Source organism: Colias philodice, chromosome 1 (genome assembly GCF_061535455.1).
Source record: "Colias philodice isolate Cphi_HAF_F1 chromosome 1, ilColPhil1 Martin Lab GWU primary, whole genome shotgun sequence".
Lineage (NCBI taxonomy): Eukaryota > Metazoa > Arthropoda > Insecta > Lepidoptera > Pieridae > Colias > Colias philodice.
In genome coordinates, this window is record NC_143086.1 from 1,626,175 (window position 1) to 1,648,236 (window position 22,062).

The window sequence follows — 22,062 nt, forward strand, 5'->3', positions numbered from 1 at the left end:
TGAAAATGCAATATAGCCTATGTTGCTCAGTGAAGATGCAGCTTTCTAATGGTGAAAGAATTTTTGAAATCGGTCCAGTAGTTTATGCGTGAAAACCATACATACATACATACTTACATAATTACAAACTTTTCCTCTTTATAATATTAGTATAGATTTATTATAACAATACTACATAGTTTTACTTCAGAACATTTTACAGTATTATAATATCAAAAGTGAAAAGAAAACCTATGCCATTTTTGAAGGATTCGGCTTCCTTAATCTTGGGTTTTTGGCTTTTTTATTTTCAATAGCCAGATTATGGTTTACAGGTATATATGCAAACTGTACCTCTCTATATGGGAACTGCCTAGAACTGATGAAGGCGAACAGAACACAAATCTTGCAATGACTAAAATTTTAAGTCACTGCGGAGGTGTACCGGACTAATAAATGAGTCACAGACCTGTTATGTGATGTAAACATTACATGAAAATATGAAGAATGTAAATCATATGGCAGTTTCCTTGGAGTTTAATGTGAGCTGAGCACGCTTTGCCACGAATGCATTCCATCCAACAAATAGTTATAATCATTAAATCCGCTGTAAAAAAATAATGATTATAACTATTTGTTTGTAGAGTGCAAGATGCTGCCTGTTCATGAGAAGGTAAATATGGTAATAGCAATGGAACAATTTCATAATGATGAATTTAAAATCTGTATTAATAAAACAATGTCTTATAACTTAAGAACTAAAAATGTATTAGAAGTGCCACATTATTGTAACTACTATGGACAGAGACATAGAAAGTACATAGTGCCAAAACTGTTTAATAGAATCCCAATGAAAATTAAGGAGAGTGGTAAGAAGGATGGAATTATTAGGAAGGAATTAAGAAGATATTTTTTAATGCATTTGAGAGTGAGTTGATGTGTTGATGATCTGTGGTCGTTGAAATGTAACATTGTTAGTTAGAATATCAAAGTGTTAAATTAAATTGTAGTGTAAATTTCTTGTATTTATAAGTAAAATGGAAGTACATTTGTAAAATGGAGCTACATCTGCCAACAAACTGTTTTACAGTTTGGCAGAGTATTGTGATAATATGTATATGTGTCTTTGGTTCTGAAATGAAAAAATAAAAATAATTTGGAAAATCCAAAAGTGCACGCCTCATAATTTTTTTTAATAATTATTTATTAATTATTATTTTTGTTTATTTAATAACAATTAAACCACATCGAATCAGACCCTGAAAAATGAAAGGGTTCTATTTGTGGTTCTATTCCTGAGCATACTCAAGCGTAAGAGAAAAAAAAGACTCGATTAGTAAAGTATTTCGGTCGCTATCGTGTTAACAAGAAAATCCTCCGCACATACAGACACACGGACGTCCAAGACAGAACTTTTTTAAACTGTTTTTTAACTAGTTTAAATAACAAAAATGACATCAAAAATATCATGAATGTTAAAAATAGTGTTTTTTCATAATATGTGTGTGTATGTATTATCTTACAAGTGCAATGTATGATACATAAAGACATTTTAAGTTTGAAAAATCAGATGTTTTGCGCGAAGTGACAGTAGTACCCACCTCAACGCTTCGCTTATGAGGCGTGCAATAAAAATAAATAATTTGGAAAATCCAAAAGTGCACGCCTCATAATTTTTTTTTAATAAATATTTATTAATTATTATTTTTGTTTATTTAATAACAATTAAACCACATCGAATCAGACCCTGAAAAATGAAAGGGTTCTATTCCTGAGCATACTCAAGCGTAAGAGAAAAAAAAAGACTCGATTAGTAAAGTATTTCGGTCGCTATCGTGTTAACAAGAAAAAGGATCCGCACATACAGACACACGGACGTCCAAGACAGAACTTTTTTAAACTGTTTTTTAACTAGTTTAAATAACAAAAATGACATCAAAAATATCATGAACGTTAAAAATAGTGTTTTTTCTTAATATTTGTGTGTATGTATTATCTTACAAGTGCAATGTATGATACATAAAGACATATTAAGTTTGAAAAATCAGATGTTTTGCGCGAAGTGACAGTAGTACCCACCTCAACGCTTCGCTTATGAGGCGTGCAATAAATAATAAATCCACACGAACTCTTATGTATTCCATCGGGATTCCGGACTACACACTTTAAGCTCGCAGTCTCACAGGTGTATGTTTGCATTCGGCAAGCTAAATAGTACCACACCCCGGACACTCCATACAAAATTATCGTTTTGACAGTCACACTGTAGAGACTGCAAATGTGTGTGTTAACGCTTTATGGTTGGCACATTTGTGACTAGCGTAAAAAAAATTCGCGTTTTTCTGATGAAATACATCCGTAAACAGCACAATATCTAACCATTTTCTACGAAAAACGATAATCACAAATCCAAAATAATAAAATTACTTTAAGTCAATTTGATTAATGTTGTCAATCTTCGTTGCGTATCGTCCTTGCAGAAAAATATGGTCCATTTTAATCACGATCGCGCGGGGCGAGGTAAGTTTAATTTTGGCGGGAGGCGGAGAGTGTCCGTTCTGTAGCGTTTAGCTACTATTAAGGTGGGTATCGACTTCGCGCTCCAAGAGGTCGAACATTGGCGCGCGCTCCAGCCGCGTGAAATGGATACCAGTTTGGAACGCGCGCCAAAATGTTCGTTGGAGCGGTCGAACGCGGAGCGGTCCGTTCCGTCGGGTGTCGGTTTTTTACCGCGCATCAAACGTGGCGCGCGCGCCTATGGAGACGGGTTTGTCGTATTTTTTGTGTTTGTTGCGCTCCGAGTAATAATTATTATGGATAACCAAAGTTGCCGTAAATTAATTCAGCTATATGGTACGAAAGAAGTTTTCTGGAACAGTAAAATTTCTTCGTATCATAATAAATCGCTTAGAGATCTTCTCTGAGCGATTTATTGGTTGGAGAGAAATCAGTAGTGAAATGGGAGTCCCTGTGCCGGATTTAAAGAAAAAAATGCTGCTGCTGCTCGTACACGACTAGCTTCCTTGATGAACGGTCAAACACTGGAACAGTTGCCACGCGCGCCAGGCGCGCTTAGTTGATATACTTCAATTATTTGGAACGCGCTCCGCGGAACGCACTCTCGGCGCGGTCATTCATGGCGCGCGCGCCAGGAGCGCGAAGTCGATACCCAGCTTTATGTATTCTGTCATCTGTGATAGTACTCTAAATACTGAGGCATAGAATAGGTTTCTAGTTGGATTTATATAAAACAACCTGCAACAAATTCACGTGGATGATAATTGACTGAACGTTACGCTGATCACAAGAGTTGCGTTTGCTGGGTTACTTTCTCGATAATTTAAAATTAAAGGCTGTAATGTCGAAGAATTTTATCGAAATGTCTCCATCCTTTCCTCGGTAGGTGATTGTGCGTCGGAAATGATGTCCTAAGTGTGAAACTTGTTTGCGTGATTACGTAAGCAGAATGCATTTAAATTTTAAAGCATGACAAATCTATTGAACGGGAGGAATAACATCTCGTATATAGGTATCTGAATATGGCTTGTGTTGAGCTAAACGAGCTAAACGCAATCGGAACTAAATACAACAATAACAATTACAATAATATACTAGATCTGTGTGGGTAATAGGTGCATTAAATGAAACACGTCAGTTTATTGTCTGTATCAAGTTAATTTAGTTTAAATATCGCGTAATAATTATGTAACAAGAAAAAATCCATTTTATAGATATTGCATACACCAGATAAATTTTCTTTTGATGTTCCAAGATATCTAAACATATAACGTAAACAATATACTGAAAGTTCAGAGCTATTTTCAATATCCTGATTATTCAGTACTAGCTTCCGCCCGCGACACCGTCCACGCGGATGTCGGTCTTCGCGTGGTAGTTTATTTCTCCATTTTGAGTAACTCTGACATATTATAAAATAATTTGGAAAATCCAAAAGTGCACGCCTCATAATTTTTTTTTTAATAAATATTTATTAATTATTATTTTTGTTTATTTAATAACAATTAAACCACATCGAATCAGACCCTGAAAAATGAAAGGGTTCTATTCCTGAGCATACTCAAGCGTAAGAGAAAAAAAAAGACTCGATTAGTAAAGTATTTCGGTCGCTATCGTGTTAACAAGAAAAAGGATCCGCACATACAGACACACGGACGTCCAAGACAGAACTTTTTTAAACTGTTTTTTAACTAGTTTAAATAACAAAAATGACATCAAAAATATCATGAACGTTAAAAATAGTGTTTTTTCTTAATATGTGTGTGTATGTATTATCTTACAAGTGCAATGTATGATACATAAAGACATTTTAAGTTTGAAAAATCAGATGTTTTTCGCGAAGTGACAGTAGTACCCACCTAAACGCTTCGCTTATGAGGCGTGCAAAAATTGTTTAATATTCCCGATTCGTTTTTTATATTTGGGTTTGGTATCGATCCAGTAACACCCCCTGCTATTTATTTTTTCAATATTTTCAATGTACAGAATTGACCCTTCTACAGATTTATTATATGTACTAGCGACCCGCCCCGGCTTCGCACGGGTGCAATGCTGATACTTAATACACTACAGAAAAACTGAACGTTGTATATAAAAACATAGCGGCCCGCTCTGGCTTCACACGGGTATAAAATATATAGCCGGGTGGCCGGCCGGTACCGCCGCAAACGCTACGTCCCGCAATTTTTAAATCTGTAATATCTTCGAAAATATTCACTTAAATCATACGGTGTAAAGGGCCATTCTATATGAAATGAATACATTTTTCATTTAATATATCTATATTAAATGAACAATGTATTCAAGGTATTTAATTGGTTAAGGATTAATGCTGTTTTGGTTAAAATCGCTTCGAAAATTAGCCATTATTTCGTAAAAAGTAAATGACAAAAAAAAGTTATTGTAGGTTATCCATAAGATAGACATATACCATCGCGGACTTTTCTGTAGACCTTTTCAATGTGTATAATACTTAGTACATTATTTTGATAAAACTCGTAGGGTTCAGCCTGCGTTTGCAATGTAAGCGGAAAAAATGTAATTTTTTACGACATCACATTAGAAACCTCAAAAATAACAGTACTTCTCCACTATTTAATGGATGTTATCAATACATATAATAAAATTCTAGAAAAGTGGTGTCTGTACATTGAAAATATGTAAAAAAATACATATATAATAAAATTCTAGAAAAGTGGTGTCTGTACATTGAAAATATGTAAAAAAAATAGCAGGTATTATTATTAAATAGATCCCAAACCCAAAGCTGTAGTTAAAAAATTTTTTGTCTGTTTGTCTGTATGTTTGTGCATGCTAATCTCAGAAACGGCTTATCCGATATAATGGATAAACCGAATTGGATAAAAATACTAACTGTACTTCACCCGTTATGCACTTTTATTTGATATGTCGCTTAGGTATATTTAGGTTTCCGCCCGCGGCTTCGCCCGCGCAGTCAAAGAAAAACCCGCATAGTTCCCGTTCCCGTGGGATTTCCGGGACTGCGTCATTTTCCCGGGATAAAAAGTAGCCTATGTCCTTTCTCGGGTATCAAAATATCTCCATACCAAATTTCATGAAAATTGGTTCAGTAGTTTAGGCGTGATTGAGTAACAGACAGACAGACAGACAGAGTTACTTTCGCATTTATAATATTAGTATGGATTTATAATCCAGTCTGTAGGTATTTATGCTCTACAAAAGGTGGCGTAGAAAATGTTTTGAAACGATATTGTTTAGGTATGAAAGGTTAATCAAAATCCAAGTTTTCGACCTTGACGGACCCAGGCGCTAGCCGCCATCTTGAATTAAAGGTGCTAAAATTAGGTATATTTTAAATAACTTCTCAATTGTTTACTAAATCACAAAAGTGTCTATCAGGGGTTCAAAGAAGACAAAATTACCTACATTTTTTTCATACATGATTATTCTGTAAGTCTTAAAGGTAAAAAGTTACAAGCGACGGAAATAATAATATTTACAGAAATCATATAATTTTAATTTTGTTTAAAAATTGTGCAGCTATCATTTTTTAATTCTCTTTGATGGCCCGGGCTGGTTAATGGTGGCTTCTTCATTATCGTCGCTGAAATTTTCTGTTTCATTGTCTGTATTTTTAGTTTCCAACCATGAAATTTCGTCATCATGACCAGAAGAAATCGAAGACGCTGGAGCACGCTTTCTAGTAACTTTTTACGGAGGGGACATGGATAAGGAATCCTTAGAAGATATCCGATATGAACGATTCGTAAAGTTATCAATAAAAAGTAAATTTAATCGACGAAATTTCATGGTTGGAAACTAAAAATACAGAGAATGAAACAGAAAATTTCAGCGACGATAATGAAGAAGCCACCATTAAGGTGATGAATTAATTTTTCTAACATTTACGGCCCTTTTTAAACCTTCGTAATTTTTATATTATTAAAGTTGTCGTGATGAAAATTCTTGACAAGAAAGTTCAATAGTAACACAATACGTCTACCGTTTTAGAAACATGATTCCATGATATTTTCTCGATAGAAAAAAAATACAAAGTTCTCATTGTTATTTTTTTTTAATCTCTGGCATCTTCAAAATAACAAACGTAAAGTTACGACTTTTTGGATATTAATTATAAAATATACAACCTATACGTCTACCGATTTAGAATTTTGAAATATGCGATGGTTTTGAAATAAACAAGAAATACTTGAAATTAGCGCCTGACCAGCCAATATAGCGAGAGCCGCCCTGTACCTTCCTACCCCGATCGCTGCACGAGTCATTCCCGCTACGGCCGTCACACGGGGAACTTGTATCGCTTGCGCAATCGTAAAAAAGGGTGACAACACGATAAGACAAAATGAGACAAATGGGGACAATAAAGAAAATAAGAAGAAGAAACATAAAGGTTGGAGGAAAAAGAATGCTTACAATTGGAACAAATTAATGAAGTAAGTTGGTTTTATTTTAAATTTGATGATAATTGTATTATAGACGATGTTTGATATGTACCCCTGTTTTAAGTACATAACGAATGTGTAAGATTTTTTCATTTATAGCATAAATAATCTTTTCAGAAATCCGGAATCCAGAAGGAAAATAAACCCACTGATTGTTCACAATGTGAACCCACTCCTTCGTAAGTACCTTTATTCAGTCAAAAATGTATGTTATCAACGCTCTACTGGTTTTATCGCATGATTCCATTTTTAGCAAAAAGCAACAAAGTGCAAAGAAATAAAAAATCATGGTGAACTTAGTGGAAGTATGGTGGACGTAATATGGAATTATGGAACAGGAGCTCGTTGGAGTAGTATTATATTTTAAAAAAATACGAAAAAATTTCAAGAATTTCTTAGTAGGTGGTAGATAAGTATGTTGTATAAAGAATTTGATGTTGATATTTATTTCATTTATACTTACTACACCTGTGCGGGAAATTGCTTAGTACTAAAACCGGTTTATATTCATATTTACATAGTAATGTGAGTTTTCATTTCGAAAAATTTTGTGTAAGTATATTAAATTGAGTTCCTGGGTGATCTGGAAACACAATTGGGCCCGGAGGATGGCGCTGCAGTCACTCCTCCTAATCACATGAACCGATTTGGATGAATATTTGTGTGCACATTTCATTGTTGTGGGATGATTGGTTGATTCGTTTTCACATTAGCTAATATTATGTATTTTTGTTGTTAGAAAGTAAACTTAATTTAATGTTTATAATACATTATTATTGGTATAAATAAGCCAGTGTTCGTCTCACATTGCTGTACCTGCCTACCTATCCTACCAGGGCCTAACTTTGTTCTGGCTATTTTATTTTGATTATTTGTAATGAATAATTACAATTATAATAGAGTGCAAAAAATAAATACATGCGTCAATATATTTTGTGTTTTTTTAAACAATTTTTTATTTAAAAAAATATCATTCCGACCGCGGCTTTGCCCGCGTGGAATTAGGTTATATCGTGAATCCTGTTTTATCCCACAGAAGTGTTCAGTTCGGATAAAAAGTATCCTATGTGTAAATCCAGGCAATTAGCTATATTTTATCAAAATTGGTAATGTAGTCTTGACGTGATTAAGTAACAACTAACAAAAAAATATACAAATTAACATCCAAAGTTTCGCATCAGTTTTACTGTATTAGCGATATCTTCCACTCTTGACTTTGACTGAGAAGAATTAGGGTTTATAACTTCTTTCAGAAATAGTACCTTTCATTTCTGGGCATGATGTAATATCTACGTCAGCATCAAATTCTATCTAAATCAATTCAGTAGTCCGCGTAATTAGGTACCATTTCATTTTTTCAGAGTAACAATATTTTTTGTTATTTTAAAGATTATTTATAACCTGTATTATTTTGTAATAAAGTAAACATTACGAAATAATAATAATTAATAATTATTAATAATGTCTAAGTAGTTGTTAAAAAGAAGATAATTTTGTGTTTATAAGCAAGAAAATAAAACCAATAAATCAACAATTAAATATATGTATAACAATATTATAACTGTATGACGACTCCATACATGTTTGTCCCGAGTCGGCCAGCGGCAGCGCGGCGAGTATGCAAGAATGACTTCGCGCACACCCGCGTTCGCGATAGCGAGCTATTAGACTCCGCCCGCCAAGCAGTGGATTTTTTTTTGTGTATCGTCTTAACCAGCCCAGGCCATCAAAAAGAATAAAAAAAGATTGCTGCACAATTTTTAAACAAAATTAAAATTATATGATTTCTGTAAATATTATTATTTCCGTCGCTTGTAACTTTTTACCTTTAAGACTTACAGAATAATCATGTATGAAAAAAATGTAGGTAATTTTGTCTTCTTTGAACCCCTCATAGACACTTTTGTGATTTAGTAAACAATTGAGAAGTTATTTAAAATATACCTAATTTTAGCACCTTTAATTCAAGATGGCGGCTAGCGCCTGGGTCCGTCAAGGTCGAAAACTTGGATTTTTATTAACCTTTCATACCTAAACAATATTGTTTCAAAACATTTTCTACGCCACCTTTTGTAGAGCAGAGGCTTTTACATTTCCCCACAGACTGGACTATTAGCGAAAATTATCATAGTTTTAACATTAATACACTACTCTTACGGTTAAAGTTTAATTACTTACCTACTTGATTCAAGTAGATTCAAATTAAAGATCTTTAAATGGATAATGTTTGAAATATACTAGCATGTATTTATAATCATACATTTATATTTGATAAAAAGTAGGTAGAGATTGTCTAATCTAAAAATGAACGCCCCTCCACTGTGTTTACGCTCACATTCAAAGTACGTGTATAGACGCAATACACACAAATTGGTCTGCCTCATTGGTCGTTCAGTCCTCCAGTCCTGTCCATGCCCGAACGACAGGACCAGTTGGCCAACTAGTGCATAAATGACGCGATGCACGACAGAACGGACGTGTCATTCCGTACATAGCGCACTCTCCCCGCCATACAATGCTAGGCACCTGAACTGATCGCCCGATTAGTTGACAAATCAGTGCGCGAAAGTCAAAGTTTGCAGTAGAATCGCCGCGCGCACACATATAAAAGTGGTTCAATAATTATTTGTCCTCACACATTGAAACAATTAAGTTTAGTGGAAGGGCGTTCATTTTTAGATTAGACAATCTCTACCTACATTATTTTGTCGTTTGATGTCGTCCGAGGACCGAGGTGTGTATTTTAAAATATACTATTTATATATATGGTTTAAAAGCTATTATTACAAACAAAAATTATATATTTTACCTTCAATTGTTGTGACCCTGCACCTTGCGACAACGTCCGCCGGCTCGTTCATCTGCAAGAGAAATAGGTATATTTAAGGTGATTTATACATGAAAAAGCACGAGAATATTTGCAGCGAGTTGATGTTGAACGAAATCAACTCGTGTACACAAAGACAATATTTTAAATTGGCGATGGTTGACGGGTCTTGGTTGGTTCCCGTAGATGAAAGAAAAGCTTAAATTATATTAATTTGTTATGAAGAAGAGTATTCGTAATTAACAACTTATACAATGAACCATTTTTTATTATTTTCTAATAGTATAAGATCCCACCGCAGGATAAGTGCGTTCAAAGTTTTTTTGCTAAAAACAAAATTTTATGTATATTTATAATTAGGAGAATAATTATATTATACATCGACTAGGTTGCCAGTCAAAATTTGCACGTTGCAACGTTGATTCCATACTAAACGCGATTCCATACTATTCCATTCCCCCTCACCCCTCAACTCAGGCGCGAATAGCTGAATTTTCGCTGACCGCCCAACGCCTAACCGCCTAATTTATTTCCATATTTATTTAAACATTTTATTGAGGATTGTCTGTCGAAAGCCCGTATTGGGTAAAGGCCTCCTCCAAAGATGACCAAATGTCCCTGTCCTGTACAATCTCTTCCTAGTTTGAGACCGACAGTCCACGTACCAAGCGATAGTATGTCGACAAGGTCGTCCTGACGCGGCGTTATAAGTTGCAACTAAGGCTGGTTGCAGAGCTTGACCGACCATCAGTGCGTACCGTCGGTCCTGACGATACGCATCAACAATGTGTATTAGAAAGAAAGAAAGAAGAAAGAAAGATCATTTATTTGACTCCACAATAATAACAAACACAATTGACACAGAATACAATACTTAATTAAACTTAAAACAAAATATAGTCATGCGTATTACGTGCTAATACGCATGACTATACGCGTGCGTATGGTCGGTCTAGCTATGAACGGTTTTATGAATTTCCATACATATGACAAGCGCGACTGACGTACGCACTGATGGTCGGTCAAGCTCTGCAACCAGCCTAAGGGCGGCCGTACACGGACCGCTTCAAGCAGTTGAGACCGACCGCTTGAAGCCGCGACCTCTCGGTGAACTATAGGCATTCATTCACCGCCGTACATGTAATGCAATTTTACACAATTTCGTGAAAATTACACCGGGTGATTTTTTTATTAGTACACAAAATTTGCGAATACGTTCTATTGATATCTTCAACTTCATTTTTATATAACTGAGCAACTTTTACAAAGAAATTTGGACAAAATATAAAAAAATAATCTTTCCATACAAAATGCAATAACTCAATACAATTTTTTTTCGACAAATTTTTTTCGACCTAAGTTTCTTAGTGAAAGTTGTTCAGATTCACTAATAAAACGGATAAGCAAATTTTGTATTGTATAATAAAAAAATGTGATGTATGTGTTAAAAAATTATAAAATAGAAAAATACGCAAATGAAAATATATTATGTTGGTGTAATCGTTAAGTGTGCACAGGCGATTATTCCGTAACTATTGCAGATATCAAAAAACATTAAACTGATATCGAAAGCCCTTTACCTAATTAGTAAAATGACAATAATAACTTTTTAAAAATAAAACGGAAAATATCCAAAAATTTTACACCAAACACTCCCATACATTTAGTATGAGCTGTGAGATATGACTATCCTAAACATGTATTATGAAAATTTTTGGTTCTTTTTTGAATTTGTGTTTAAATTACTTTGCAAATTTTAATAAAAATTAATTTAGAAACTGTAAATAGAGCTCGATGTGGAATACAATGGTATTCCAAAACGAGGACGTCACTTCGAAGTTCGAACATTTGCTTTGAACACAAAATGTATGGAAAATTCGATAACTTTTTTCGATATTTCCTGCTTTATTTTTTAAAAGTTATTATAGTCATTTTACTCATTAGGTAAAGGGCTTCCGATATCAAAAAAATTTAAAGTTTTTTTATATCTGCAATGGTTACGGAAAAATCGCCTGTGCACACTTAACGATTACACCCTGTATAGGTTTGAAGTCTGTGCCAAGCACTAAACACTTATTAAACTACGCTATTTTTTGATACAAGAACTACCTACTTGCAATTCAATTACCTACATTATTCGCATCAACTAGCTCCCGCATCTCGCGCAGCTCCTCGTCGTTACACTCGTTCGCCACTTGCATGCGCAGCTCCATTTCCTTTGCAAACAGAATTACTGGCCGATAAATAAAATGAAAGATACAAAAACGTCAGAAAATGTTTTGAACATATCCATTAGTCCATTGAAATGTTATAGTCCAAGATCCCAGAGCGAGACATAACTTATTTTCTAAAAGATGACTGAAAAGATGACTTGCAATTCAATTACATTATTCGCAATACAAAAAATTGGCTATTTTCGATATAAAACCTACACTACTCTTGGTGTAAGTCCTACGCTTATAAAGCGTGAACGATTGGCTCATTCACTCAATAAATGTGTGAAGATGTGTATATTATTACATATTGAAAACTTCAGTCTTTTTAGTAGCTTCGTTTAAAATCAAATTCATTATGCTTTCGGCACTAAAATAAGAACGTACTTTTCCGTTTTTGAGCTGTACTCCTTCGCGAACGCTGGGCGTGTCACTGATTGACGGCAGCGGTTGCGCCGTAGGCGGTAGGTCTTCTGGGATCGGGGACTCCTGTGGGAATTTAGTACATTTATAGACATTTTGCCAACAGGTTATATTTCATGACATTTTGAAAGAATAGAAAGAATAGTTCACGAGGCGGGATTTTTTCTATTCTTTAATATTTACTTACAAAGGACTGGTTGAATGGTGTTCCTTTTGTGCATCTTTTTGATTGATTTTAATTAAAGTCAGTGTCTATTTGTATGGAATTTACACATTTTGTAATTAAATTTATGTAATTAAACCGCATTTCAACATTTGGTTTTTTCTTTTTAAAATATCGTTATAGTGATTTTTATCTGATTGGCTAGCTTGTTCAATTTGAATTTTTATATTGTAGCTCACAATTAAAACGTCGAATAGCGATTCAAATAACAGGCAAAAATAAAACTTTACACTTTTTTTTGGTTAATAAAGAAGCGTTAGAAAATTCATAGTAGGTATGGACTATGGAGTTTTGGTGTCGATTCTAACCAAATACTAGAACATTAAATAAAAATGAACATGCCAAAAACCACAAAGATTTGTCCGGCATGCAAAGCAATCCATCCACGACAAATTCGATGCACAGCGCGCTCGTGTGCTCGCGACAAGACGATAGGCATGACGAAAGATTTTGAAATCCTCTTCCGTAATGTGTGTATACGTTTACTATACAAGAAAAACCCTATATTTCGGTAATATACTTAAATTTAACGAAGATAAAAGCCATTTTTCAAAAAATATTTTCTAACTGTGCCAAAACAGCTCGCAGGTGTCATGGCGTAGGCGTGACGTCACTCTTTAGTAAATACGTAATTATTTGTACGCATTGCGAAGAAAATTAAAAAAATATTTATTTAAGTAATATGTGTTATAGAAACGAATTTCAAAGTTTATAAGTGGTGTGCAGTATTGCAGTGTGAATCCACATAAAAATAATGCTCAAAAATGTGTTAGTAATTATTTCAAGCGAGAAAATAATAAGAAATGATTGTATAAAGTTGGCGCGGAGAACCCCGAACCACGTATTTTTTATTTTATTTTTATTTTATTTTATTTTATTAGTTTCCAAACAGCTTATACAACAATATAACAAAACAAATTATTCAAGTACAATTAATAACGTTCTATGTATAAGCCTATTCTATGGATACACAAATGTTTAGAGTGTGAAAGATGTTAAAACTATTAAAAATACTTTTAACATCTTTCACACTTACCACAACAATAAAAAAAAATACAATAAAAGATATAGTTGTTTAAAATCACACGTCTAAATAACATAGTTTTTCCAAAAAATAAAAAATTGTTTTAAAAAAAGTGTAGTTCGGAACGCTCACTGATGTTGCACCTTAAAATACCTCTCTCCTATCACGAATCGGATATTACTATTTCATCGTCACAAAACATCCTGTATAAATAAATACAACGTGTATTAGGGGCGAGGCGTATGGATGGGTTATACTTGCTAAATGACAAACTGGGGCTAAAAAAATTGTTATTGTTTCTGCCTGGTACCGAACCTACAGTTTGCCGCTTTGGTGCGATGACAGATAGACTACATATTATTATTTTTACTTTTTAGGTACTTTGCAGATGGATGTTCTTTCAAGTCACTTGCGCTATATTTCATGAGAGGACAAAGCACAGTTAGTAAAATTGTTCATGAAACTTGTACGGTACTTTGGATACATCTACAGCCCGAATACATGCCGACACTTACAGAAGAAATGTGGTTAGAAGTTTCTCAACGTTTTCACACACTATGGAATCTACCAAATTGTGTAGGAAGTCTTGATGGGAAACACATAAGAATAAGAGCAGCACCGAATTCCGGCTCTAGTTATATTAACTATAAAAGTTTTTTTTCTATTATCTTATTGGCAGTGGTCGATGCCGACGGTTTATTCCTAACCATAGATGTTGGAGAATATGGACGAAATGGTGACGCACGTGTATTACAAGAAAGTAATTTTGGACGAGCCTTACAACAAGGAGAACTTAATTTACCTGCGCCTTCACCATTGCCTGGGCAAACACAAAACGTGCCATATTACTTTGTAAGTGTTAATTATCTTAACCATTCCTGGTACTATGATTGGCAATACTAGCTTTACCATATCCAAAGAGATACCATCGACACCCATTGCGTTCGAATGAAGCGCCTTCAATGTTTGTATAACGTTTTCTTCAGATACATTTGTAAACTGAAACATCGTATCACTGTCCCGATAGCGCTTTACAATGAAATTATCAATTATACTCCGTTGGACGTCGCTACTTCCCGGCACATTAAGGAAATGAGTATTAATTTCCTCAGGATTACTGATATTTAATGGCAAATCAGCGTCTTTGCCTTCCTTGAGAGTTACTTGATCTCTTATGTGCTTCCACAGAATTCTGGGATGATCAAAATTTGAGTTAATGTACTTATCAAAATATGCATTTTTTTCTCTCACGATGGCCTCTTTTACATATTTCTTTAGCTCAATGTAATAGGGTCTATGCTCAGCGCTTTGTCTTGCCTTAGGGCGGGGGCACACGATGCGTTGCGGCGGCGGTGCGGCGCCGGAGCGGTGTCGCTGCGTCGTCTTACATAGAAATATCTGTGGCATGTCACACGATGCGCTCCGGCGCCGCACCGGACTTGTAACCACCAAGACGAGGCGGGGAGGGGTGAATGCGGTGCGACGTCGGAGCGGCACCGCTCAGTTGTTTTGCATCACAAGGAAGGACACGCTGTGCAACCCTGCTACGACGCCGCTGCGACATAACAACGTTACGGCGCCGCACCGCTCGTGTGCCCACTGACACGGTGAAATCTTTGCGGTGCGGCGCCGCAACGCATCGTGTGCCCCCGCTCTTAGCATGTGCCTCATCACGTCTCCTCATCATCAGTTTAATATTATATGTTATCCAGGGATAGCTTTTCTCTTTTATATATTTTGTTTTATTCGGAGCAAAGTAATCAAAAATGGTAAGCGTTAAGTTTGTTATGGCATTTACCATGGAACTATAGTCATACTGGAACCCAAACTCCTAAGAATAAATAAAAAACTGATAGAATGACCGCAAGTAACCCCTGTTTACCCCATAGGGTAGCCAGCGTGATTGTAAATTTTTCCCCTATTGACGTGCATTAAAAAATCGACTGTCAGTAATAATAGTCTATATGACATAAATCATTAATAAAATCCGCTAAAAAAATGAAATTTAAACGAGATTCATGCAGGTTTGCTTTTCCATTGAAATAACAAAGGTTTACAACTTTTAAAATGGACTGCTTATCGAACACGCTCATAATTTTTTTCCCATATTTTGAATTATGTTATGAAAATCGTTGCGCGGCAGCCCCAATTCTAGGTGTCAAATAATGTTTACTGCAAAATGGCGGATGTTTATGTTCATTTCGTGAGTTTGTTCTTGTATTTTGGAATTATTCTGAGCCAAAATTAATAGAAATGGTTGTAAATATATTGTGCGCGGTTGCAAAAGTGAATGGCATCCAGGATGTGATATTATATTTCATTCGTAAGTACAAAAAACCATGCATAAACTACGCTTCATGTAAAATTGTAGTTTAGTAATATTTCTACTTTAATTGTTGTTAAATCTGGAATAATAGATCGAAGTTGTGATTATAATGTTAATTTTGATTAGGTTTTTTCCATTTAACATCGTTATTTGCTTATTATTAAATGTTTCATGATTGTAATAAATATTAGACTAGGGTGTCCATACTTTATAAAATTGTGTACATATATTTCGGTATGGTATTTTATATGAGGAGAAGTCTTTCTCCACTTGAGTTAGTTCAATTGGCGTGAAAGTTAATGGTATAAAAACGTTGTTTACTACTTTTATATAATGATATATTGTAAAATCAAAAACTCAAAGTACATACATATATGGTACCTACTGAAATAGAAGCACAAGACAACAGCACAAATTTTGTGTTATCTGTATCTAAATGACTTTTTTTTTATATTTTGCAAATAATCTTCTTTTCTCTTTACAGGTTTCCGTCCAATCTAGCGGAACGTAATACATGGCTAAATATAGTAGAATTAAAAATATCCTGTTTTGAAAAAGTGAAGATATGCAACATTCATTTTAAACCCGCACTTGGCCAGTGTGGTGGATGTGGCTGTAACCTCATAGGAGGCCATGTCCCAGCAGTGGGAACGTAATATATACGTTACGGGAAATAAAATGTATGAGAGGGAGGGTTTAAAGTTACATTTTTAGATATTTCTTGTTATATTTAAAAAAAGTTATTATTGCTATTTTACTCATTAGGTAAAGTATCATATCAGTATCATATCGATATCAGTTTAAAGTTTTTTGATACCTGCAATAGTTACGGAATAATCACCTGTGCACACTTAACGATTACACCCTGAATATATATATTTTGTTTTTTATTGTATGATAGGGAAGCGCTAGACCACGATCTCATATTTCAAGTACTCTTAAAACTATTTAAATACTTAAGGGTATGGAATGATAAAAATATTTTCAGTGAACCGATTTCGTTACTTTTTATTGTTATTATCTTATAATTTGCAAATTTGTAAAGGCAGTTGGCATTGTAATGATAAATAAATATTATAAAAACACATTGATATTTTACTTCATTAATTCCTCAAATGACTGGACGTAACGCCAAATTATACAGCAAAATGTTGTCATAATTTATAGCGGTCCTGTGTTCTGAAGATGCATTACAGATAGCGGAAGACGCAAACATGAAAAAACGCTGAAAGGAACATTACAATTTTCCAATGTTAAATACTTGAACATCTATTTTTTATCTATTTGCAAAAACTCTACAGTAACTATATTAGAATAATAAATGCAATTACGTAATTTATTTCCGCCGTAAATCATCAACCATCAATCAATCAATAAATATAAAACTCTCCCGTTACTTAGTGACTGACAGACAACGCACAGCCTAAAATCACTGGACCTAAAGACATGAAATTTGGCACACTCTGTATATCTAGAGTATCCTAAAGGTGCACTTAGAAAGGCTATTCCGAAATCCCCACGGGATAAATGGGATTTTATGTTTTATGACTTCAACGACGACGAAGTCGCGGGCAAAATCTAGTATTATAGTAAAATTTTAATACGAATAAAATTGATGTATCCGTTATTTTTTTCCTTAATATCCTGAATTTTTTACATTTATACTCACCCCACGGAAATATAGACATACTATATATATTTCCATGACTCACCGTAACTAGAAAGAGACGGAGGGGAAACGATAAGATTCAAGGTCAAATTTTTTGACTTTACTTTTTCTTAGGGAGTGTGGGTTCCATACGTAGTATATATTATAGTTCCATGGGGGGATCGATAGTAGCGGGTGACACATCCACAGATTTTGAATGACAAAGATACATAGTATAGAAAAAAGTAAAAAGTAAAGTGATGTCAATGATATTAAATAAATATCGATTGTTTCAGTTTGTAGCCCTGAAAGGGCTATATAATATATATAAATATATTTGTAAATACCGTATCTGACTACAAGTTAAAAAGAGACTATTTTTTAATTTCTATAGATATGGCAGCATGAGTTTTAAATTATGTTGACATATTTTCTATCAAAATGATAGCTACAAATAGTCACTATTAGGAGTCCATTCTGTTTAAAGATCGCATCTATTTTTACGCAATCTAGAAGAGCACAAAAATCTAAAAAAATGGAAACCTTAAAAAAATCTTGTTTAATTTATGTGCATAATTACATAAATATTAGGGAAGAAAAAGATAGATATTATAATTATTGTATTTTTATCGATACGTGGCGTCTCCACTTTGTCAAGCACTAAGCCTGTCAAACTATTTTCTTTTTCTTCCTAAAACAAAAAGGTAGAGGTTCTATGCTCGTATAATAATAATTTTAATTTATTTTTGCATATTTTGTGTTTTTTAATTTAATTTAATTTATCGTTTTAAAAATAATTTAGTAGGTATACCTACATACAAGTATTGTAAATTCTGGTTTAAAATAATTATTGAATATATGTATAATACAAATATCAAGCATTATAAATAATTTAGGTCACATTAGGTACATTAAATAGCATTCGGCGTCCATAACAAAACAAGATTTCGAAATATAGCACTGATAAAAACGTATTTACTTTTACAAGGTGTATTAATTCGGATTGTTTCTTCTTGTAAATTCATATTTAGGCTACACCATTTTTGTATTTTAACGGATTTTAATCTCAAAATTACCACAACATCAACTGTGAAAAAAAAGCAAACAGAAATATACAGGCAGAATTGATAACCTCCTCCTTTATTTTTGAAGTCGGTTAAATATCAAAAAGGTAACAGCCCTATAGCTATACGTCATAATTTCATCGCAGGGGCTTAGTTTCCTAACTGTATGTACGTAGTATATATCTGTCAACTGTGGTCGAAGGTTCACTTTACCTACCATTAGTTTTCGGATTTTTTTTTGTCATTTATTGGTGTTTCACAACAAGTTAGCGATTAATTTTGAACTTTTGACACTGTACGCATCATGCAGCGGCGCCATTTAACAAGAGAGGAAATGTTAAGGGCAGTAGGCATGCTCCAAGCTGGGGCTACTCAACGGAGTGTTGCTGAGGAGATTGGAACAAAGCAGAACGTTATCTCGAGATTATGGTCACGTTATCGTGCTACTGGTGAAGTGGCTGAAAGACACCCAGGTGGGAAGCGCATAACCACCCGACGACAAGACAGATTTTTGCAAGTTGCTGCAAGAAGGCAACCAAATGTTACGGCCATGCAGTTGGTTCAAAGGCTCCAGTCAGAGCACCAGTTGCTTGTGAGTGACCAAACTGTGAGGAGGAGACTGCATGAAGCTAATCTTCATGCTCGCAGACCGCTTCGTACTCCAGCACTACGCCGAGGAAATCGTGGACGAAGATTGCAGTGGGCTCGTGAACATTTGCTCTGGGAAGATAACCAGTGGTCTGTAGTGCTGTTTACTGATGAGTCTCGATTCGGTTTCCATCCCGATTCACGAAGAGTACGCGTATGGCGAGTTCCTGGTCGTGAGAGCCGACGGCTACACCCTCAGGAAGTCCACCCTTACCACGGTGGAACAATTATGGTTTGGGCCGGAATTCGTGTTGGTGGACGAACAGACCTCGTTTGGATCAGAAACACCATGACGGCTGAAAAATACCGTGACCAGGTGCTAGGACCAATAGTCTACCCCCATCGGCTACAAATGGACCAAGAATTTACGCTCATGCACGACAACGCCCGTTCGCACACAGCGCGAGTGGTTACCAGGTGGCTGCAGGAGCACGATATATCCGTCTTAGACTGGCCCGCGCAATCACCTGACCTAAACCCCATAGAGCACGCGTGGGACATGCTCCAAAGAAGGGCTTTGAGGAATTTTCCTGAAAACATTGTGACTGAGGAGCAACTTTTTTTACATCTTAGCAGGACCTGGGACAATATCCCACAGCATGACTTTGACAACTTGATTCAAAGCATGAAAAACCGTTGCAGGACGGTTGTTAACGTCATGGGTGGTTTTACTGATTATTGATTTTCTGAATTATTGCAAAAACTGGCATAATTTTCTTTACTTTTAACTTTTTTCTCAAAAAACACATACGTCGTTAGTTTTGCCATTACTTCACCTTTTGAGCGTATACGCAGTGCGCATAGAAATGAATATTACGTACATAATTGTGCTTGCGGTCAGCCGGACGGCTACCCGCATAGTGCGTATACGCTCTTTGTCTTTTTATAAATAAAATTTTATTTTCGCAAAAAAACTGTTTTTGTTTTATTCTAAGCTATAGCCTAATAAATAGGCTTTATAAAAATATAATATATATGTTGCATTCTATTTATAACAAATTTTTAGTTAATTGAAAAAATTCGTAATAACCTTAGACGGTGTTGATGTGTGTACAATGTGACTTTAGTTTTATAGTTTTTAAATCCTTTAGAATTTCTCATAACAAAGCCCAGCATTTTAGAAGCGCGAGTAGTAATGTTATCTATGTGTTGTATGTATGTTAGTTTGCTATCTATAAGTACACCCAGATCACGGACTAACTTTTTTTCTAGAATTTTGTGGTCCCCTATACTATAGTTATAATTTATTGATTTTAATTTCCTAGTAAACCTTATGAAGTAGCATTTACTTGCGTTGATCTCCATATCGTTTTGTTGGCACCAACCAACAAAACTATTTAGGTCGGTTTGTAATTTAAACGCATCTTCACTATTTTCAATCACTCTACTGAACTTTCTTATTACTTTCTCGCTTGAAACAATTACTAACACTTTTTTAGGCATTATTTTTATGTGGATTCACACTGAAATACTGCACACCACTTATAAACTTTGAAATTCGTTTCTTTAACACATATTAATTAAATATTTTATTCATTTTCAACGCTATGCGTACAGATAATTATTAATTACGTATTTACTATAGAGTGACGTCACGCCCACGCCATGACACCTGCGAGCTGTTTTGGCACAGTTATTAAATATTTTTTGAAAAATGGCTTATATCTTCGTAGGTATATTACCGAAATATAGGGTTTTTCTTGTATAGTAAACCTATACACACATTATGGAAGAGGATTTCAAAATCTTTCGTCATGCCTATTGTCATTGTCACTGAACGTCTATGTCTCCATCTCCTCTTGACATGGATTTTCAAGGAACAAATGTACTCTTTCATCTAATTTAAAAATTTGTTATCTATCTAGACTCTATATAAACAAATCCTATTTGGATTATTAAAACCAAAACGATCATGTTTTCATAATATCAAACATAGTTTTTAAATTTTATAAATACCTGAACACAAGGAACGGCTCCTTCAATAAGTCTTCTACGTCCAGCGAATGTATAAATTTCCTCTTTTTTGAAATGTTTAGAACAAATGCGACTACTAACGTAAGGTTCCCAGTTGTGTTCAGATCGTTCTTGCCTGACTACTGCAATCCATTTATTTTTCCAGTATTCGCTTTTGGGAAATCTGTAAAACATTTTTTATTAATATATTTTTTTCTAACTATACCAGATCATACGGATTTAATTTTAATAATAACTAGCGGTCCGTCCCGGCTTCGCCCGTGGTACATATTTCGCAATAAAAGGTAGCCTATGTTCTTTCTGAGGGTCTAAAGATTATCTGTGCCAAATTTCATCAAAATCGGTCCAGTAGTTTATGAGCCTATTCATTACAATCAAACAAACAAACAAAGTTTTCCTCTTTATAATATTAGTGTAGATATACACCCTTTAACCCATTACAGGTTAAATTAAAACTACAAAATATTTTCTTACTTTTCTTTTATTTTCATATTAAAGGAAGTAAAAAGGTTTGGTTTTTCAGGAAAATATCTAGACACGCGGCAGCGTCTCAAGCCGAGTTCAAGCGAAGAGAACTGGCGAGCAGCTGCAGCCGTGTGTATTTTTACACGAACCATTTGGAGCCGCTTTTCACCCCCTTATAACTCGAAAACTATTTTACTTAAACAAACCAAATTCGGTACATATAATGAAGACCCCAAGATAAACAAGAACTTTTACAACAATAATTTTTAAGACTGACTGACTCATA

The 22,062-nt window shown here is 34.7% G+C and overlaps 1 protein-coding gene and 2 long non-coding RNA genes across 3 annotated transcripts; 2 read left to right on the forward strand and 1 right to left on the reverse strand.

Annotated features, from left to right (window-relative positions):
* Positions 1–6,360: 6,360 nt before the first annotated feature.
* LOC149490981 (uncharacterized) lies at positions 6,361–7,870 on the forward strand. The gene is made up of 3 exons (XR_016315761.1): positions 6,361–6,932; positions 7,059–7,120; positions 7,195–7,870. It is a non-coding gene; the product is annotated as an uncharacterized LOC149490981 (long non-coding RNA).
* Positions 7,871–9,724: 1,854 nt separating this feature from the next.
* On the reverse strand, positions 9,725–21,928 carry LOC149490982 (uncharacterized). Its single transcript, XM_089700020.1, has 5 exons — positions 21,786–21,928; positions 21,294–21,474; positions 12,369–12,470; positions 11,901–11,984; positions 9,725–9,802 (listed from the first exon to the last, which is right to left on the reverse strand). The coding sequence occupies exons 1-5, from the start codon at positions 21,926–21,928 to the stop codon at positions 9,725–9,727; spliced, it is 588 nt and encodes a 195-aa protein (XP_089556146.1).
* Positions 15,458–17,062, forward strand: LOC149490983 (uncharacterized). Its single transcript, XR_016315616.1, has 2 exons — positions 15,458–15,974; positions 16,462–17,062. It is a non-coding gene; the product is annotated as an uncharacterized LOC149490983 (long non-coding RNA).
* Positions 21,929–22,062: the final 134 nt, after the last annotated feature.

Excerpts from the sequence above, each read along its gene's own strand:
- LOC149490982 (XM_089700020.1), bottom strand. The coding sequence starts at position 21,928 with ATGGTTCGTGTAAAAATACACACGGCTGCAGCTGCTCGCCAGTTCTCT. Across the intron at positions 11,985-12,368 it reads TACAGCTCAAAAACGGAAAA|GAAATGGAGCTGCGCATGCA; the intron begins GTACGTTCTTAT and ends CTGTTTGCAAAG. Across the intron at positions 9,803-11,900 it reads AGCTAGTTGATGCGAATAAT|ATGAACGAGCCGGCGGACGT; the intron begins GTAGGTAATTGA and ends TTTCTCTTGCAG.